The sequence below is a fragment of the Cupressus sempervirens genome, chromosome 9 (assembly GCF_028749045.1).
Source record: "Cupressus sempervirens isolate cs-2001-9-10 chromosome 9, ASM2874904v1, whole genome shotgun sequence".
Classification (NCBI taxonomy): Eukaryota; Viridiplantae; Streptophyta; class Pinopsida; order Cupressales; family Cupressaceae; genus Cupressus; species Cupressus sempervirens.
Window position 1 is genome coordinate 811,929,900 of NC_143126.1, and position 22,192 is coordinate 811,952,091.

Sequence of the window (22,192 nt, forward strand, 5' to 3'; positions counted from 1 at the left end):
CTATAACACAGCAGGAACAATTTCATGGAATAACTCAAACTTATCCAAAATATGACAAGGCATTTTATGAGCTAGTTGTAAACATCAAATTCTTGCAAACACAAAATAAATTGTAGAAAACAAGTACTTTCAGGTGAAAGGGATTTCTATAATAAATCCACGTAGTAATCAAGTAAATCATAGCCATCACCAATAATGCAGTAGATATGCTATCTATGCAACCAACAGAAATGGATATTTGACTTTCAACAATATGCACAATAGCTAAGCTCATGCCGTCATCCAGTGATTGTAGGGAGCATGACAATGATGCGGATTCTAGGAATGTATATCAGCATTCCCAAGGAGCCAAAGAGATAGCACGTTGAGAAAAAAATGATTTCTACAAGGATGGACTACTCTAGTTATTGGGCACACTGTGTATTATAAGGAAATATGAACCTCATGGGAGTACACACTTCAAAAGTAGCAGTGCACAGTGGAGTTGAAAATCAGTTGCTAATTTGTAGCAATACGCACATTGGCCAAAGCTACAAAAGGATGTATCCAAATTCTCTCTGACCATGTAGACTGTATAGAAAAAGCAAGCTTAGCAAGACTGCTTGATCAGTACACATTACTAGCAATTCTATGTACACCATTAAAGAGCCGATTCCTATGACAAGTTACAACACATAAGAACCAAATTCTATGACGGAATGGAGAAAGTGAGTACCCAAGTTGGCTAATGACAGGTCCTAAGAGAATCGGCTATTAAAAGTCAGTTATGATGGATTCTCCTACACCCGTCAGACAAAATAGTGCTGTCAAATATGATGGATTCTATAATGAGCATCCGTGATACCTATTTATGGGAAAACATTGTTTGCATGCTTACAGGTACTTATGCCACATGGATTTGGATGCCCATCTCATTTACCACAAAATGTTGTAATTTGAAGAGGTAAAATGTTGAAATTTGCAGGTGTTGTTATGCTGCTAGAATAGCTCCAGATAGTGTCACTGTAAACTCCTAAGAAGAAAACTTGCTCTGTGAGTGATTGTACAAGCATTGTTTATCCTAATACATTAGGCAGGCTTTTGGAATGTGGGGTTTTCTTTTTCCGAAAGGGTTTTCTCCATGTACATATTGTGTTATCGTATTATACTATTATTGCTTTGTTGCATGTTAATTTAATCGTAGTATGTGCATCTTCGTATTGTAATTGTTAAGGGTCATAACTTTTAAGAAAAAATTGCAGTCTCCTCATTAGATTGGTGTAGGAAGCATTGGCATGTATCTTTCTTCCTTTCAGGGTTAGCAAGATGGGCTCCCTAGCAAACATATAGAAAGATATGCTTTTCATACTTAGCTTGCTGGGTGATAGTAAAATGGTAATTTGTTGTATTAAGCATGGAGATTAAATACTCAATTGTAGACTAAAGCTAGAAATAGAAACTAACTACAGTACATTGAGTGACCATTAAATAAGAAATATAACAATATTACTCTACAACCCTCAATGGTCATTCTATTAACGACACCAAGTTGCCTCTTAAATTTGACTAACTTGTCCAGGCTCAGAGACATGGTGAGGATGTCTGCAATCTGCTCCTTAGTTGGAACATATTACAACATCACAAATCCATCTTTAACAAGCTTTCTGATGAAATGACAATGGAGTTCTACACGTTTGGTTCGCTTGTGGAAGACTAAATTCTTGGCAAGTTCTAGCACCCCTTGATCGACACAAAACAAGGGTGAAGGTCTCCCTTGAGACATTTTCATCTCCAAACACATCATCCATAGTCAGATTGCCTTACATTTTGCTTTAACAGTTCCACAATATTCTACTTAGGTCGAGCAAAGAGCTATTGCATGCTTCTTCTTACTGCTACATGTGACTGCACCTATACCAAGATTGGAGACATACCTAGAAGTAGACATCCTATCATCAACAAAATCCGCCCAATCTAAGTTTGTAAAATCAATCAACTGCAGATCTTTGCTTGTATTGTACAAAATGGTTAAGTCTAGTTTCCCTTTCACTTATCTCAGTACACACTCCGCTGCAACCCAATGTTCTGCCTCACAGGTTGTCATGAAACGAGATATGTGGCACACAACTTAGATCAGATGTGATGTCCCCTTTGTAATAGAGAATAATAAATCAACACAGTAACACAGGGATGTGTTCCCCCCACCTTCCCCCTTTTGCCCCACGTCGCGGAGACAGGGATGCACTAGGGACTTGGGGACTCTATTGCCCCATCCCCAGCAACACCACCAGATTCAACCACCTCCGTTGAGGATGGGGTGACATCCTAGTTTTGACTATTTCCTGATTTGACTATTAATGTTCACTGTTCAATGCAATGTTCAAGTATTTACTCTTTTACATCCTTATATCTTATATTGCAATACATCTTTTCATAACTAGCATTTTAGGTACCATATGTATAGTATATACAACCCCCCCTCCCCCCCTTGCATCCCCCGTCAATATCCCCCCACCATCTCCTCGTCATCCCCAAATTAAGGCCCCTCTGTCCCCCTGTCCTAGAAACATATTCCCCTATTCCGTTGTCCCCCTGTCCCCAAGGGCGGTATAACCAAGTAAATAAACAATAATAATAAAATATAAAAGATACTACCCATCAAAAATATATAAATTTTTTTTAAAAGGATTCATAATTAATTACTTTAGAATAGAATTACACAAAAGAACTAATGTGTTGCTAAATAATGGAGGAGCAAACTAAGAGTGGATATTATGAATAAAGACTTAAGACTTGATTATGATATTCACTTTGTATTATAAAATATAGGCTGATGAGCTTAGTTTCCAATTTGGGTGTGGATCCCAACAGATATGCATGTGTGCACACACGAGCAAAGAAATGAAAGAAATAAACAAAATGGAGACTAGGGGCAAGCAAAATGACATGAACAATGGTTAAATGGCCTCTTTTAAGGGCATTTTTGGGTTTAGGAGCAAAAACGAGAATTAAAAAATAATATTAGCACATGTCAAATTCATTTTAAGTGGCAAAAAGTTACTTTTTGTCTATTTTTGGTCGTTTGAGCGCACGGAAGATTTTGGAAGTGCCCTGATGCCTGTGGGTGTCATCTAGATATGGCTTCTAGGCATCCAAAAGTGTGTGGATGCCTGAAGCGGCCTCTAGGCATTCAGATGGCACCCATAGGGCTTCCACCTCTGGATCGGCATCCAGACGCATCCACTTCTACCTCCAAAGGTAGGAAGATCATACCGATAACTAAGTTGATGAGTATTGTAAAAAATAAATTAATAATGGAGGATATCAGCAGCTATGAAAAAAAGAAAGTAAAGAGCACCAATAAGATAGGGAAATGTTCTAAAACAGATATATAGTTGCGACATCATAGTAATGGCGTTGGTTTCATGTTAATATCCAATTGGTGACAATAGTCTCAAGAATTGGTTTAGTCAAACATCAATGAATGTTGCTTAGAACTAAGAACACTTAGTCAACTTATGTCATCACACCTTGAAGAAAGGCATAAATGGTGATTGAGGATATAATTACTGCAAATAGGATGAGGAAGCCGACTCTATGGAATGGACTCCTGAATTTCCTTTCTCGTTGAATAAAGAAAGGGAAGTAAGGTAATCCCATTAGATTGAAATAACAATCCAGTCGGAAAGATATCGTATTCATCATCTAATGTAGAAAATATAGAAGTAACATCCATACAAAGAGAGAGAGAGATTCAATAAACATCAATAAGAAACTACTCATGTCTAGTCAAACGGTGATCATCCAGCTGATGCAAATCCTAACTAATGTCATATAAAATTAGTTTGTCAGGAATAAGAAAGAGACATCTTTTGATGACTAAGCTTTCCAAAGTAGAGGAACATCGAAATCAGCAACATATGAACCTTTAGACATATCCATTAAAGACAAACACTAATTAAAAAACATTATAAATGGGAAGTTAATAAGGTGTCATTATTTGAAACAACGATTGCATTTATTAACTAATAATAGAAATTATTAAAAGGGTCAAAAGGATGTGATTGTGGAATGAATTGAAGAAAGATGTCTCCTAACATCAAATGGATGTAACCATTCAGTTGGCAAGATATGAGATGAAAGTTGGCATAGATCAAAGAGGAAAAATAGTTTAACCATAATGGAAGAGGAGAATATAAAAGATACATTTTCATTTCTGATCATGCAAGTTCAGATAAGGAAACAAAAATCATTTAGATATGCTTCACAAGGAAGAGTTAAGAAAGGGAATGAATCATATCTACTACTGGCAAGCATCTATTAGTTGGATACTAATTAAAGAATTGTATATTTGAATTCTATTAAGGAAAAGAACTATTATATGATCTAGTATATTTATATATATTATATACAAGTAGAATACAATCAGAACATTACTTGTATGTATGTATGTACATATGTATAGACCGTATGTATATATAATAATATAAATGAAATCAGTGTTGGCATAACTGATGTAGTGATAATGACAAAGGTTTGGTATAGGTATGATGATAGGGAGATCAGTTATTGTGTTGTCATTGATGTTATTTACCGTACAGGGTAAACGGTTTATTAATGCATATAGACAATAGACAAGAACATGTACACAGCAATACTCCTTTTATTATTCACATGTATACCAAAGAGATTACATAGTGCTTCCAATGATGATTACCACAACACTCCAAAGTCCATTTCGGACGGTGTACATACACCATTCTGAAGGGGTGACTCAACCATCACGTGTCCTTTCGGATGCTAATCTACCCGTCGGCTATTTTATAACTTCACCGACAACATGCTAATCTACCCGTTGGCTATTTTATAACTTTATTGACAACAGATGTCAACTTGGTTATTTGCTTGTTGATTGTGTTCTTGGAATATTGATTGGTAGTATTTGATGTTGCAATCTGTTTATAGTATGCATTTGTTGATGTGGTCATACAATTTGGTACAAGGATGTCTGTAGTAGTGTTTTGTACAATCACACATGGTTATGAAACAGTTGGATTAAGTTAATATTGATTTAAGCACAATATGGCAGACTAGAAGCATAATGAAGAACACACAGGGATAGTTGATGAATGATTTGATTGAGCGATTAAATCCTTGTTGATTCAAGTGATGTGGTCATAGTATGTTTATCTTGACTTGATTATCTATGGTATTTTATGATCGCTGAAGAAATGGCCTATCGCAACATGCATGTTTTGGTTACAAATGATCGATGAGTGAAGAACATTAGAATGTTTGAGCAAGAATGAACAGGTGATGCCAGATCAATGAGTGGTCATGATTTGATTGGTTGTAGTTGTTGTTCATGATTCCCAATTGTCATGATGACGTGGTTGGATGATCTTTAGTGATTCTTGATTACTGTAATGGTTGAGGTGAATGGATTTTTGAAGGTTTTTGGTGCGCATTGCAGAATTCAACAAATGATTTAACTATTTATGTATTTGATTGATGTGTGATGGAATCTATGTCCCACTTATGTATGAAATCGATTGTTCTAGAAGTGTAATATGTTTTAGGGTCTGTTGTTTGAGAAGGGATGGTTGCAAATCATGACTTAAGGTAGTTGTGCTCTATTATGTAATGAAATGTATAAATAGGGATGTATGATGAAATCCTAAGTGTAGATCGTGGGTGATAGGGTTGCAATCAAGTGCAATTGTAGAAGTGACTATGTACTGTTGTATTGTTGAGCTAAATTGGATTTGATCAAGTAGAGGAGTGTTGTTATTCATAGATCATTGTACTTGTTGATCCCTAATAGTTTATACATATAAATTATTAATAGATCATTGTTTGTTGAACTCAGATTTACACTTATAAATATATAATAATAATGGATATAAAAGAATTGCTATACTTATGTGTTCATGTGTGTGTGTGTGTGTGTGTGTGTGTGTGTGTGAGAGAGAGAGAGAGAGAGAGAGAGAGAGAAAGAGAATGGAAATTAAAATCAGAATATACGTATATATAATATATTTATCTAGATATGCCCTAATTATGTATTTGAATGATGCAATATATCAAGTCCAGTTGCATAACTGGTATAAAAACATTTATTGGTTCTAACATTTATATGATCCTCTGTCCTTCTCCTTATCCAAGCATGGTACCAAGTCAAGTCAGGTTGCATAACTGGTATAGAAACATTTATCGGTGCTAAAGGCCAATATCCAAGACAAACTTCAAATGGGCTATGGCCAATTAAACTATGAATTGCCTTGTTGTAGCTATGTTGTACATATGGAAGGCTCTCATTCCATGTATGGGGATGCTTTGAGTGATACATACATAGAATTTGAATAATCATTTAATTGACGACCTATATATGACAATCTATATGAGGATGGAATGCAGTGGACTTTGTTAGTTTTGTGTCCGTCATTGTCCATAATGAAGACCAAAATTTACTCAAAAACCGACTATCCCTGTCTCAAATTATGCTTCTTGGTAGCCCAAAATGAACCCAAACATGCTCAAAGAAGAGTTTTGCAGTTTCTTCTATAGAGATTACCTCTCTACATGCCACCAAGATTGTCACTTTTGAAAAATTATCCATTACAACATATACACAATCATGCCTCTATCTAGTGGTAGGAAGACCAGATATAAAATCCCTAGAAACTGAATGCCAAGGTTTTTCTAGAATAGGAAATGGTAGATATAAACCAAGCTTACGATTTGCAGGCTTTGTAATGGCACATGTTGTACAAGCTTAAATGTATGCTATCACATCATTTTGCATCTTTGGCTGGTAAAAATATCTTTGAAGTATAGTAGTAGTCTTACTATTCCAAAATGACGTGCAACCTTACTATAGTGAGCTTCCCATATCAATTTCTTATGTTCTGAAATGACCCTCACTATATGAATCACTAAAGTACTAATACTGGAGTGTGGCAAATTGTTAAATACTTGGCATGAAACATGATAAATTCGTAATGTGTCAAGTCAATTCACCAAGTTATAGATGTAACCAAATACAGATGGATAGTAGTAATGATAAATTCAGGAAAATAATTTTATTGCAAGTACTATGGTAGTAGCAAATATATATATATATATATATATATATATATATATATATATATATATATATATATATATATATATATATATATATATATATATATATATATATATATATATATATATATATATATATATATATTAATAACAATCCAATAGATTAATACTCAAGAGTCTGAACTGAAATATATATAACTAAACAATATTAGGAAGAAACCTGATAATCGCTATTTCCATTAATTCGTGATATGCATGAGTGGTCAGATCTGTTTGTCTTCACAATCTGCTAGTGCCGTCTTTTTTCACAAACTGCCGCTTAAGTCCTGTGAGTTGGCTTGTCAATGAATCATCCTGAATCGCTTTCCCCCTGGTCTAAAAGAGATTACATTAGGACGTTATACTGCCCCCTGCGACTGTGTAATTAGAACTGTTAACCCGATTGCTGTGTTTGATTGTTTTAAATAATCGCAACCCGCGGAAGGGCGCCCAGACTGTTGGTCTTTAAATCCGCTGGATGTCAGGAGGAAGTTGATATGAAAGATCGTATATACCTCCGCCTTCTGTAACACTGATTCCGAAATCGGAGAAACAGGCTTTACATATATTCCGACCCTTATCTAATCACTGTTTCCGCCAGCTCCTTCGATTTTGCTCCAGGGATAATGCGTCTCAACTATTGTTGTAGATCGAGGATTATATACACTTCAAGTTGTCGGATTTTCGACCTCAATCCTGGTTATCAAAAGAACAAGGGTAATTCTATCCTATAGTTGTCTCCGTGTAGTGATCTGGCCTTAGGCCCAAATTTATGCCCCAGTGAAATGACTGTAGCATCACTTCCAACTTGCAATAATTCGGATGATATCCCACACCCTCAAAATTGCTTATCAATGGGAGTTTTCATTCCCAGAGATATATTGAGAATTTGTAGACCAAATGACTACAAATTGCTCCGACTGAAATAGAAGAAGAATCCTCAAACCCGCTTGTCTCCAATGGGTACCCCCTGCCCTCTATTTATTTACTTTTTGAGAAGTCGCTAGAAGCTTCTAGAACATCTTGTTATAATAACTTATTATAATGCACTTTATTATTAATTAACTTTATAAAATTAAATAAATAACTTTATAAAGTTAAAAGTACAGTCTCAATTCGACATTAGAACAAGTAGGCCCCACTTACTGGATTATAACTCTCTGAGAGCAAGAATGTAATCATCTGGCAACAGAATGACTCTCTTTCCAAAATCATTTGCCTACGAGAGTCAATGATAGGCAAATCTTCGGTAGAAGTTATGTCGCTAGAAAGGGGACATGACATGTTCTGCCGCAGGCAAATAGATTCGGCAAAGGTGGAAAAGCATTCCATCTTGCAAATAGTAATCATTAACATGTTTACCTTCTAAAAGCTGAAAATATACATCAGAAAATTCATTATCATGTCCATACAAGTGGGCCCAAGTTTTTGTTTGGTGACCATATGATTCTAATGCCATGCTTATTTTTGCAACTGGAGGCCTTCTCAAACAATCTACTACCTTATCGGTGCTTCCTTTCTTATGGTGAATGTTGAGATGAATTGTTGAAGATAAACTAACCACCTTTGGTGCCTATCATTCTGCAATTTGCATTGTATTTGCAAAACTTGAAGAGGTTTGTGATTTGCGTGGATGATAATTTCCTTTCCCAATATATAATGTTTCCATTGCTTGCAAACTTGAACAATAGCATAAAATTCTTTATCATAGGTGAGATACTTACGTATTGTATCAAAAAAAGTCTCAATATGGTAGGCAACTGGATGTCCATGTTACATGAGGACTGCTCCTAGGGCATATTCTGATGCATCAGTTTGTATTTCAAAAGATTGTTGCAAAGCAAGAAGAGATGAAACTAATGCAAAACATAACCTCTATTTTAACTCCTCTAATACTTGTTGTTGAGCACCTATCCACTTGAATTTTGCTTGCACTCCTCATAGTAACTAATTTAAAGGCCAAGACAAATGTGAAAACCCAAACCCAAATCTGTGTTTAAAGTTACCCAACCCCAAGAAGCTATGCAACTTTGTGGGATTCCTTGGAGAAGGCCAATCTCTAATTATTTGTATCTTTTCAAGGTCAACATGAACACTGTCACTATCAATAACATAACCCAAGTATTTAATACTCTGCATACCAAAAGAGCATTTTTCCTTGTTTGCATAGAGTTCATGGCCTTGCAATGTAAAAAATACCTACTCCACATGTTGGAGATGTTCTTTCCAAGCTTTACTGTAAATGAGAATGCCATCTAGATATACAACAAAAGAATCAGTGAATAGCCTAAGTAAATCATTCATTATCCTCATAAATGTGGCACAAGCATTAGTGAGGCCAAAAGTCATCACCAATCATCGAATAGTCCCTCCTTAGATTTAAAAGCAGTAATTCATACATTTGATGGATCAATTGGTACTTGATGGTACCCAGATTTCAAATCAATTTTACTAAACAACTTTGCCCCTCTAAACTGGTCCAAGAGATCATTTATCTAAGGAATTGGATATCTGTTTTTCAAAATGATCTTATTCAATGAGCTACAATCAATACAAAGAATCCATGTTCCATCCTTTTTCTTTGCAAGAACAATTGGGCTACCACAAGGAGATACACTTGGGTGGATATGTCCTTTTTCAATCAATTCTTGTATCCGTTAATTTAGGATCTCTGCAAATGTAATAACATTGTTGTAATTCTATGTGTTTCAATTGCAGATTTCCAAGATATATAAATATATCTTCAAGAGGCATGTCTTGTGAAGAGACATGTCTCTATGGTTATATATATTAATTAATCATGAATTAAAACATTATTAATTATAACATATCTATATTATATATAATATATAGCATACAATATATATATATATAGACCTATTAGAGTATGTATAATTAATGATTAACAATAACCATAGAAGGATTAACTCTAGGACAGTTCAATCCGACAGAAGCTACAATTTAACACTCCCTCTTAGCTTAGGAGGATTGTTATAGAATACATTATCACGATAATCTTAGAATGTCATATTAAAGACCTTAATATATATATCACACTAGATACATTATCCTTTGATAATAAAAGTCTCAACAGGAAGTCTATATCATAGGTGAGATCTTTTTATGGTAGACATCACTTCACGAAATGTGTCAGAACAAACATGCCAACAATATCTAATTCTAACAATGATATGTATATCAATTGTTTTCTACCATAGCTATGACTTAGATGCAATCAAAGCTATCTCAACACACCCTCTTTATTTTGGAAGATTGATATATAACATACTATATTCTTGAGTATAAGGAGATATCATCTCACTATGATATCCCTAAAGTGGCATATCAATATGAATTCATCAACACACATATGTAAATTAACATATGGAATTTACTTCAATACGCTAAGAGGCTAGAATCCTCAATACTCCGTCTTAAGCAAAGGGAATTTGAAATAAGTTTAACTTACACAATAAGATGTAATCATCATTATGTTTTAAACTAAGAGAGAGAAAGAAAACATAATGGATTTTCATGGTGTCCGGCTATCGCCCAAAAGACCCATGAAGGTTATCAATATGTCCGGAAAAATCCGGCCCGAAGAACAAGGATAACCCAAACTTTCAAAACAATGGGTTTTCATGGTGTCCGGCTATCACCCAAAAGACCCATGAAGGTTATCAATGTATCCGGCAAAATCCGGCCCAAGGAACAAAGATAACACCAAATTCAACCATTGTTTGAAGAAAGATCAACTAAAATAAAGTCGTCACTTTATAATAGGATCAGAACACACGAAAGGTCCTCACCTTTCAAAGAAAAGTCGTCACTTTTCACAAAACAAGCCTGCAAGCAAATTTTATATATATTCATGAATATGATGCAACAAAATTGTGCAAGTGTACCTCCATATCAACTAAATGATATAACTCATCCTTGTGCTAAGTGCACCAGTATCATCCTTAGGATACATATCACAAGGTCACATGACATTAAGTCATGGAACATTTTCTAGAAAAATAGATTTATCACTGTATGCATATAATCATCAACCATATGATGTTAGTCAATAAGAGCATAAGAAACAATAACCATTAATCATGTCAAGTTTACCTCTGAAGTGATATGATCTACTCCCTCTGAATAAAAATTTGACAGAATCATGTTCTTATTTGCTCCCTCTTAATCTGAAGCACTATCAGATTTCCTCTTCATAATCTTAATCATAAAAGATGTTCACTTCCAGAGCCTACACAATTATCCTGGTAGCAAACGTACCAACTTTCCTTTTCTGCAAGAACATTTGTAGATATAAAGGGAAAGATCAATGCAATTTAACTCTTATAGTACGTATAAGTTTATAACCGAGAAAGAGAGAGACTATAGTAAGTAGATAACGGTAATATTCAAGAGTAAGAATTACTTAGCTGTCTATGACAATCCATAAATGTCAAATCAATTTAACTCCCTCTGATTATAAATCTTTCGAGCTCCAACGTTGTCTTAGAAGAAATGTTAGACCCCCTCTTAATAAAGAAGGATACTCATACTCTCAATCATTATGGATATTTGTTTCAAGATCCTCACATTATCCAACTTGATCATCATAAGACTAATGAATTGTAGATCACAATTTCTTTGGAGCTACTTCATAAGATTGAGTCTGCACAATATGCCTAATGTACCATCCTACTTTTCCTGCAAGATCATCTTTAGATACAAAGGAAAAGATTAAGAGAAATAGCTCATATAGTACATATAAAATTACAAATAAGAGAGAGAGTACAAGGAGTTAAACTAATATAATATTACTTATCTGCACATGAAGATTCAAGAATTGTCTTTGGAGATTGGAACATCTCCTCTCTAAATAAGGTTCAAGTGGTAATAGAACATTGCCTATTTATTCCCCCTTCAATGTAAAATTTCCACTCATTCTTATATTGTTTGAACAATTTTGAATTAAATATGACAATTCCTTTCCAACTTTCTCTTTTGATTATTTAAGGCTCAAACATTCATTTAGCTTAACATTAGAATCAAGCACGTCCTTCCATTTTCTCAAGCTTGTCTACAATATACCAATATCTTGATTTAGTATGGTTGTGCCACATGAATGAATATCTTACAGTCTATGTATTCCTATCATTTGTGAAGTCCAACACAACGTGGTTTACTCCCTCTCTTTCAAGGTTGTCTCAAATGAGATGTTAGGCTCCCAGTGAATCTTAATCTCCCTCTTTTTCCTACAAGAACATTCTTGGAGGAAAAAAATCAAGGCAAAATAGCTCATAAAAATAAGAGAGGGACTATAGTTGATTAGATAAGTAGAATACTCAAGATAGATAAATGCTTATTAATTTAATAATGTCAAATTTATCAAATCTCTTTATTAGATAAAAATATATTAATGATATATCGACCTTATGTAACCTATTTTATTAGAATGTGAAAAAGAAAACTTTAATAATATACCATTACTTACCTTACAAGGTCGGTGTCCAAATCCTTACCTTACTCTTGCTTGGTATTTGTGGTTCGGTCTCACAACATACTATACCAATACTAGTTGATTGGTCCTTTAAATTTTATCTATTCTCACTCTTCTTTTTAAAAATTTTAAACAAAAAACATATGTCATACCTTTTCTTGTATGTTGTTCACATGGTTTAGGTGGTACTTGTCTTACCTTTGAAGCTTAATTTGAAACTCAAATAATTTTTAATTGACTTGTGCCCAATATCTTTACCAAGCTCACACTACGACAATGTGTTTGATCTTTTAATTATAGAAGGGAGATATATCTTCCTTTCTTTTCATATTTCGTGGGTTCCATTTTCTTACCATCATGCCTTGTTGTGGCTTGCTTCATTCCCTATACACTAATCACCGTGTTGATTATTATGTGCCTCAATTATTCTTCTTTTCCCGATATACGAATTCAAAGTTACCAGATGTCTACACCACATTGTAAATGAAATTCTCCAATGGTTCGATGTTGAGGATATGAGCCCTGTCAAGTCCTTCAAACCTTTGTAAGATTTTATTTACATCTTTTTCGTCATTTTATTAAATTGTTGTTCCATCCATAAGTTATTGACACAAGTTGTCATGTCATCCAAAAAAATATTTTATCGTGCGAGAGAATCTTTTGACGCATTTCAATGCACTATCATTGCAGTCGCCATTTATACAATCTGATGGGTCTTCTAATTCCCATGTGAGTTTCATGCTACTTACGTTGATGGACCCACGTCTTCACCTAATGGTTCCTCCTTTCTTGTTATAATTTCGAGGGCCACAGTTGTTTAGTTCAAACCCTTTTCTTATGCGAGTCTTGACTTTTAGGTCTTCTGTATACTCCACGTATGCATTGGCTTAAGGGTCATTTATTTTTGGCTGAGTATATTTTGACCGTTGGTTGTATGCAGTGCTGAGTATGCTCCACAATTCTCTATCATTTATGTGGCATCCTTCGTGTTTGTAGTGTCTCCTTATTTATCACCATTTATTGACACTTCTCATTATGTTTTGATAATAGCGACCACACCCCTAGGTATTATCTTTGATGGCTCCAAATAACGTGTCCATCACCCATGTAAGAGTGAACGAGCAAACTGTCTGTATGAAAAGTGCGAGATAAGAATTTTGGCGCCGGTTAAAGTAATTGAGACTTATCTGGATAGTGAGGAGGAGGAAGAGGCCCGCTCCAAGGCCTCTAAGGAAGTGAAGCTTCCCTTTCTCATGAATCCCACCAGTCCTTCGATCACAACCAGGGCTCCAGAGGGGAATGTAAAGCAAAAGTCCATGCTCCGTGCCTATCAAGTACTCGTTCCTTGAATTCGTCTGTCTCTTCCAACACTTAATCCATTTACATTTGTGACATCCCCCTTTACTGCAACTAGCACAACAAAGTCAACAACATCTTTTGTTCATTGTAGCAAATTAAATTTCATAGCTTCTTGCTTTGAATCTTCAAACATGTCTTTCCATTTTTACTTTCATTCGCTGCTTTTCTTTATTTCCTTACATTCACAGTTTGGCTCTGATACCATGTTAATTTAGGATCTCTGCAAATGTAATAACATTGTTGTAATTCTATGTGTTTCAATTGCAGATTTCCAAGATATATAAATATATCTTCAAGAGGCATGTCTTGTGAAGAGACATGTCTCTATGGTTATATATATTAATTAATCATTAATTAAAACATTATTAATTATAACATATCTATATTATATATAAATATATTATATATAAATATATTACATATAAATATATTATATATAATATATAGCATACAATATATATATATAGATCTATTAGAGTATGTATAATTAATGATTAACAATAACCATAGAAGGATTAACTCTAAGACAGTTCAATCCGACAGAAGCTACAATTTAACAGTATCCATCTTCTTATCTGTCATGAACCTTGATTAAGTTATGGATTTTAGCCAATCTATAAATACTAGTAATATTTGACCAATATATGTTTCATTTAATATATTTTTCTTTATAAATATAGTTGCTCAATATCAATAAAAAATACATAAAGATTAGTTTTGTTAAACAAATATAATTTATCAAATAATACTCATTAACAATTAAAATATATTCATTATTCAAATAAAATAAAATAGTAAATTATTATTACTATCTAAAAAGCTAATAAATAAAACATAAATTAATGTGGACTAGTCCACATACTGTAAGAGCGCCAATAATAATAAGACTTATGTAATAGATCAATTCTAAACAAAACAACAATATTAATAACACTTTTTAAGTGTTACCGGTTGAATAAACTTTCCAAAGGTCACATGGCTTGGTGGACTCTAGGAAAGATATTTAATATGAGGACCATGGGAAACATAAGGCATCAAGATGAAATATATCCTCTTAAATTTTATTAGCTCATGGTACTCCGAGAGCTCTGAGATAGCACACTTGGGAAGTCACACATAAAACACAAGAAGGAGAGATCAATTCAGCATAGGAGACGTATAAGTCTTTAATACGTTGAATATTTTCCAATTACTAACAATACACAAAAGGGTGAGAGTATAAATCTACATAAAGAAAACATATAAAAGGTAGTGACCACTAAATAAGATTAAAATCTCAAGAATCCCGAAATTGTAGGGATTGACTAAAAAAGAGGTATATTATCCTAAATGTAGTACAATTTATTTATTAGAAAAGCCATTTTTAATAGAATAAGAACTTTGTTAAACAATTTTTCTTTTTACATTTTTAATAGGATGTGTGTGTGTGTGTGAATATATCTAGATATTATAAATTCATAATAATGTTATTGAAAGTTTTAATGAAGTATTTATATTGAATAATTATAGTATTTTATGATATGATGTAATTAAATGTTAATATATTATTTGAATATAAGGAATTATATTTCTATAGTATGACATATCATTAAATATATCATTTATATATTACAAGGATGTTAGGACATAAGGCTATGTTAGATATGAGCATAAATATAAATGTTTTTTTTTTTAATTTATTGAAACAAAATGAACATATTTGTAATAATAAACTTCTTATATGAAGAATAATAGAAATTGGATAATGTTGTGTTAACCCATGGGGTTAACATCATGGAGATTAATGAGACTCAAAGCATGCAGCATGTGAGATATTAAGATCTCCATTGTCCGCCATGGCCAAGTATCATTATGCCATAATATTTTGATGTTGTCAGCATATGCATATGTGACTGGCCTTGGATAGAGGATGCCCGTCCAAGAAGAATCTTAAGGGGTGTGCTCTTGGGAAGATGGCAAGGTAGCTATGACCTAGGAAGCCCAATCTAGAGACGTCCTTAAGATTGGGGTTAAATTAGGGGGTAGAATAATATAGTTAGCTTTGTTATTGTTGTGATTCTAAGCATTATTTTGTAGGTATTACTTGTCCCAAACTAACCCTAACAGTGGGGCCATTACATTATCTCATCATTTTCCAAGACTAACCTCCTATATATTGGTTTGTTAGGCACTAGAGTTCTTGGTATCAAATCAATAGTGTCTAACATGGCAATGTGAGGGTACCCCTATTGGTAATTCAAACAAATTCTAATACTTTGTTAAAATCTGATCCATTGACCTTTGTTGTTTTGTTGTGATGGTCATTGTGGCATGGGGCTTACACAATTTATTTTTGTTTCTCAGGATGGATCATTAACACAAATGTACCAGATTGAGCTATTGATCTTCTACATTGTTTTGCACTAATCAAAGATGCAAATTATGTAGGACTTATGTCTGGTGTTCAGTTCTTTTGTCCACCCAATTTGATTGTCACACTTTGTGGCCTAGACTCATACACCCCATGGTATTGATACATGTATGGCTGCCCTAACAAAATATCACACACATCAAGAGGAGGTACATTACAAATCATCTCATCTTTGAATGGTTTTTTGGAATATGAAAGACAACATTGCTTGTTTACTTGAATGTCTCACCCTTGGCTCACCCATCCCATAGAATATGCTTGTGGGTGTGATGTTGTCTTCAAATTTAATCCTATTACATTCTCAGCAGATACCAAATTCTTTTGACTGTCACCATCAACAATAAAATGCAAATGTGAACGGAATAATCTATCTTCATCATCCCCAACAAATACCTTTGGAGTGACCACTATGGCATATGGGTCAGCCTCAATGATTTGTTCATCTTCCTTCTGTTTGCAAGAATCTGTCACCTCGGTTCAATAATTTCTTCATGGGTTTCCATCATTTAATTCTTTATAGTTATGCAATCCTTAGTGTTATGAGAGGGACTTTTAAGGACTTCACACCACATACCTGATTCTTGCCCTATTTTTGTCACACCCCATGTCTTCTTTGTTGGTGATTTTGAAGATGACTCCTTGGCTGTTTGGTTCCCTATAGGCTTACTACTTTCACCTTTTCATTTGTTGTCCATAGAATTTTCCCTCCTCTCTTTTTGTTTGAACTTCTCCCCAATTTTTTATGCATATTTGAAAGCACTGGACAATGTCTTTATATTCAAGAAATCCATTTCGGTTTAAATGTATCTATGAAGATCACTTCGATACTTCAAAACTCAATGTTTTGTGAGTCTTCAATACCAAGCTTCGTAAAGAGAGCATGAAATATGTTGGTGTAATCCTGAATTGATTGGTCCTTCTGTTGGAGTAACTGTCACTACATATATTTCTGTCCATAGGTATCTTTAGGGTAATATTCTTGTTTTATATACTCCATGAATTCTTCCCATGTGAGTCTAATGGGCATCAAAAGACAAAGAAAATTCATGTCCATCTTGAGCTTCTTGGGCTTCTTTAGTTGTTGCATGAACTTTCATGCCAACTTCACATGATTCTTAGCTTTGAGGAGGGCGAAGGTGATCTTTTCGATATCTAAGAAATTATTAACACAAAAGTGCGTCTCCAATTTGGACAACCAATCATCAATAGCATCTGCATCAATTTTCCCTAGAAAAGTCAAGATATCAAAATTTACCTGCACTTTGAATGGGGTTTGCCTACCAAATGTTGAATTTCTTGGGAGGCCTATGACTCGTTTTCCAAACATACATGAAAATTGCTTCATCATTTCTTCACGTTGTTTATTTAATGCCTCTTCCACTAGTGTTTTCAAGGATTCTTTTGTCCCATCAATCTGTTGTTTTGCCATCTGCAACCATATGCATCTCAAAGGAAGATAATCTATGGGATCTCTCATGTTCAATTCCAAACTTTGGTAAGTTGACCATGTGCGATGGAACATACAAGAGCAAACAATCTCTAATACCACTAATCAAAATTAAGAATTTGGTTTAAAATACCTAGTGTGAAACCTGTGGTATTGTGATTTAATTGAAAACTATAAGATTTACAACAAATTTTGCAAGCCAAAAAGTTATCCATTGTATTCGAAATTGGATTTTATCTTAGTTACCGGATTCGCCTGGAAAAGGCCGGATCCGGGCTCGAGTCCGATTCGGATCCGGATCCACGTATGGATCCGTGAGGATCCGGGCAGGATTCGTAATCCTGCCTGTGGATCCGTAAGGATCCGCCTGTGGATCCGTAAGGATCCGCGGCCCGCGGATCCTTACGGATCCACAGGCAGGATTACGAATCCTACCCGGATCCTCGAGGATCCACGCGCGGATCCGCGTGAATCCGCGGCAATGACAGGAGGAGTATGCAAAAACGTGGGCCCATTATCATTTTTTAATTTTTTTTTTTGCCCTAAAGGCCCTAAACCTTAAAAACGACCCTCTAAATCACAATGCAAGTTCATTTGCTCTCTATTTTGCTCTCTCATTTTGCTCTCTCATACTTGCTAGTTTGAAGTGAAGTGCTTGGATTCGAAGGAGATCGGTTGTGGAGCTTCAAATACCTTGCAAGAAGTGTTTAAGGTATGCATTTCAACCATATTTTTGAATTCTTTCATAGATTATTGATTTATTTTTAGTTTTCCAAATTTTCAAGTTTTTGTGCAAGTGTGAAGCATGGTTTTCTTTCACTTTTTCTAGATTGCAAGAATAGAACAATGAGTAGTCAAGGCTCAGTGGGTGGGGGTGGGGCTGCATCACCAAGCTTCAAAATTGATAAGGGGTCTCCTTTATGGAGACACACAACAAGAGTTGCACAATGTCCTGGGGGTGGAGCATACATATGGAAATGTAATTTTTGCAACATACAACATAGAAGCTCCTATTCCCAAGTGAAACTACATTTTTTGGGCCCTGCGGGTGAAGGAATTCACATGTGTCAAGGTAGTGATAAGAAGGGATTACTAGTTGCACAAATAGCAGCATTAGCAAAAGAACAAGATGATGTTGATAGAGCAGTTGCAAAAGCAAAACGTGGTGCTTCCCAAAAAACAAATATACCAACACCATTATTTGATCAAACAAACACAAGAACACATCCTTTTTTGCCTATGCCAACTACAAATGATGAAGATGAAGACCCATCTCCACTCACCCGCAAGAGAGCCCCACTAGATAGGGCATTCCAAATTGAAAAGAGAGACATTGCTGATCACAAAATTGGACGTTGTTTAATTGCAAATGGTGTTTCATTTAATTTTGCTAGATCACCTTATTTTAGGGAGATGGTGGAAGCAATAAATGATGCACCCCATGGTTACAAACCGCCTGGTTATGAGAAGTTGCGCACTACCATATTACATGATGAGAGGAAAAATGTAGAGGCTCAACTTCAACCAATAAGAGATTTTTGGGTTCAATCGGGTGTGTCTATTATTTCGGATGGTTGGAAAGATTGTAGAAACCGTCCATTGATCAATGTTATTGCTGTATGCCCTAAGGGGGCAATGTTCTTGAAGGCAGTTGATTGTGAAGGGCAAGTGAAAGATGCAGAATTTATTTCACGCATTCTCATTGATGCCATAGAGTCAGTGGGTCCTGATAATGTTGTTCAAGTGGTCACGGACAATGCAAAAGTTTGCAGGGCTGCAGGGATAATTGTAGAGTCTAGATATGATCATATCTTTTGGACACCATGCACCGTCCACTCTCTCAATTTAGTGATGAAAGCAATTGGCACCGAAATAGATTGGGTGAAAAGGATATATGAGGAAGCTGAAGAGATTCAAATGTTTGTGACAAATCACCACATGTCACAAGCAATTTTTAGGAGTTTCTCGGACTTGGAGTTATTGAAGGTAAATTTTTATATTTAATATATAATTGAATATTATTGGATTCCACAATTATTAATTTTTGTTGTTGTTTACATTAACATGTTTTAATTTTTAAATGTTTTACTAACTTGAGTTTAACATGTTCTTAGGTTGCTGAAACCCGCTTCGCCTCTCACACAATCGTCTTGAGACGACTTGTGAAGGTAAAAGAAGCATTGAAGCATATGGTCATTAGCCCCCAATGGGGCATTTGGAAGAATTCCAATACAGCAAGGGCTTTAAATGTGAGAAGAATGATACTAGATGAGGATTGGTGGGGTCTTGTGAGTTATGTGTTGGAAATCACCGATCCAATAATGGCAATGCTTCGCTTCGCAGATAGTGATGAGCCATGCCTTGGGGATATTTATGATTCCATGGATAGTATGCTGGAAAAAATTAAAATGGTAAGTTTTACGCTCTTTTACAACAATTTTTTATTTGAGAGATATCTAGATTCTAAAGTTTAAATTGACATATTCACTAATTATAATTATTATTCATATTTCATATCTTAGGTCATACAGAGGAGGGAGAATGATCTTGAGGACACCCTGTACAAGAAGGTGGAAAAAATTGTTCATCATCGATGGAACAAGATGACCACACCTTTGCACCTCCTTGCATATGCTCTATCCCCGAGGTACTGTAGTTCTTATCAAATGTTTGTGCTTATTTTATCCAATGTTTGTGCTATTGATATTTGATAGTGTTCAATTGTCTTTTGTTATCCCCAGGTACTATAGTGCAGATGTACTTCGCCTTCTAGGTAGAGTGCCACCATTTAGAGATGCAGAGGTTGCAGATGGGTATAAGAGGGCACTAGCTAAGATATTCCAAGATCCAGAGATTGGGGCAATTGTGAGGAGTGAATTTGCTGCTTTCAACTCAGGTGAGGATTTCGACCCTATTGCCATAGCAGACCAAAGCAGGATGGGTGCCATCAAATGGTGGTACCTTCATGGGCAAGCCTTCACGTACCTCCAACCTCTTGCCATAAAGGTCCTATCCCAAGTAAGTTTGTAAAATTAAGCTTAAGGTTAACATTCTCAATTCCTTGAATTTATTATTTAATTTATTTATCTTGATTGTTGTATTGATAATTTTTAATTTCTCTTTAGGTTGCCAGCTCTTCTGCCGCTGAGCGGAATTGGAGTACTTACTCCTTTATCCACTCAATCAAACGCAACCGGTTGGCTCCAAAAAAATCAGAAGACCTTGTGTTCATTCACAACAATTTGCGCTTGTTGTCACGGAAGGATCCTAAGTACAAGAAGGGGCCCGAAAAGCTTTGGGATGTAGCACCCGAGACTCCTGATTTAGATATGACCATCCGAGATCTTGCTAGATCCACTTTGATTGATGTGGATGATGAGGAGGAGGATTATGAGTTAACAATCCCCTCTACTACTAGTGGTTTGGGTTCCTCTACTAATACAGATGCAGCACTTGCAGCTCACCAGTACCCCTCTGAAATGGATTTTCTTGAAAATCCATTTGATGATTAAATAAAAAACTTTAGTGTTGACTCTTGACTCTTTTATGAGTAAATCATGTTATAAACTTTAAGTTTAATGATCTATATTTTGAATGTTACAAGCTTTCACTTTCAGTAATTCAATGTGAATGTGTTGATTTTCTTTATAATCATGAAAATAGATTAATTATCAATGTCATTGATCAAGTATACTAGATTCATACTATGAAATGATTTAGTTTTAGAATTATGTATATTTCTCTTATTTTTTAGTATATATATATATATATATATATGCACGAATCCTCCACGAATCATAATTGGGAAAAAAAAAAATCCCAAATCCACGGATCCGATTCACGTGCCCGAATCGGATTCGTGTCACGAATCGGCAACTAAGGATTTTATACAAAGTTTGACGGATCCCACGAGTCATTAGTATCCCTTGGAAATGAAAATGAAAAGTCCACATTATTTAATTACAAAATAAATTCTAAACACTACCAAAACAATGAAATATTAAATAAAAATTTATGTCTACTTGTAGAAGTCATAACTTTCTACTCGTAGCTTGAAATCGTGAACCATCTGCTTTGCTCCAAGAATACTACATTTAGTGTTGGAAGGTTTAAGCTAATATGCAAAATACTACAACATAGAAAATACCAAGAAATTAGATTTTAGTATTTTCCCATTTCTGCTTGTACCAACATCCTTTGCATCATCTTCAACTGTGTTCTGATCACAGAGCGAATTCATTTAAACATCACACAAAGGCAGTCTTCTCTCTTCTCTAAGGCAGTGATTCCCTATCATTAAGGCAGTGAATTATTCCTTGAAAGGCAGCAACTTTCTTGTAACTGACAGGAGACTCACCCCTTCAAGACACTGATTTCTCTC

At 35.0% G+C, this 22,192-nt stretch overlaps 2 protein-coding genes across 8 annotated transcripts in view; one reads left to right on the plus strand and one right to left on the minus strand.

The window, feature by feature from the left end:
• Window positions 1-22,192, minus strand: part of LOC149541179 (RNI-like superfamily protein) — a 277,715-nt gene that overhangs the window by 98,151 nt on the left and 157,372 nt on the right. The window lies entirely within an intron of this gene.
• LOC149541180 (uncharacterized) lies at window positions 699-21,323 on the plus strand. Its single transcript, XM_089800313.1, has 7 exons — window positions 699-707; window positions 13,738-13,929; window positions 18,054-18,146; window positions 19,926-20,222; window positions 20,334-20,458; window positions 20,553-20,829; window positions 20,937-21,323. The coding sequence occupies exons 1-7, from the start codon at window positions 699-701 to the stop codon at window positions 21,321-21,323; spliced, it is 1,380 nt and encodes a 459-aa protein (XP_089656439.1).

Coding starts and splice junctions, on each gene's coding strand:
- LOC149541180 (XM_089800313.1), top strand. Junction 20,223..20,333: donor TGCTGGAAAAAATTAAAATG/GTAAGTTTTACG, acceptor TTCATATCTTAG/GTCATACAGAGGAGGGAGAA. Junction 20,830..20,936: donor CCATAAAGGTCCTATCCCAA/GTAAGTTTGTAA, acceptor ATTTCTCTTTAG/GTTGCCAGCTCTTCTGCCGC.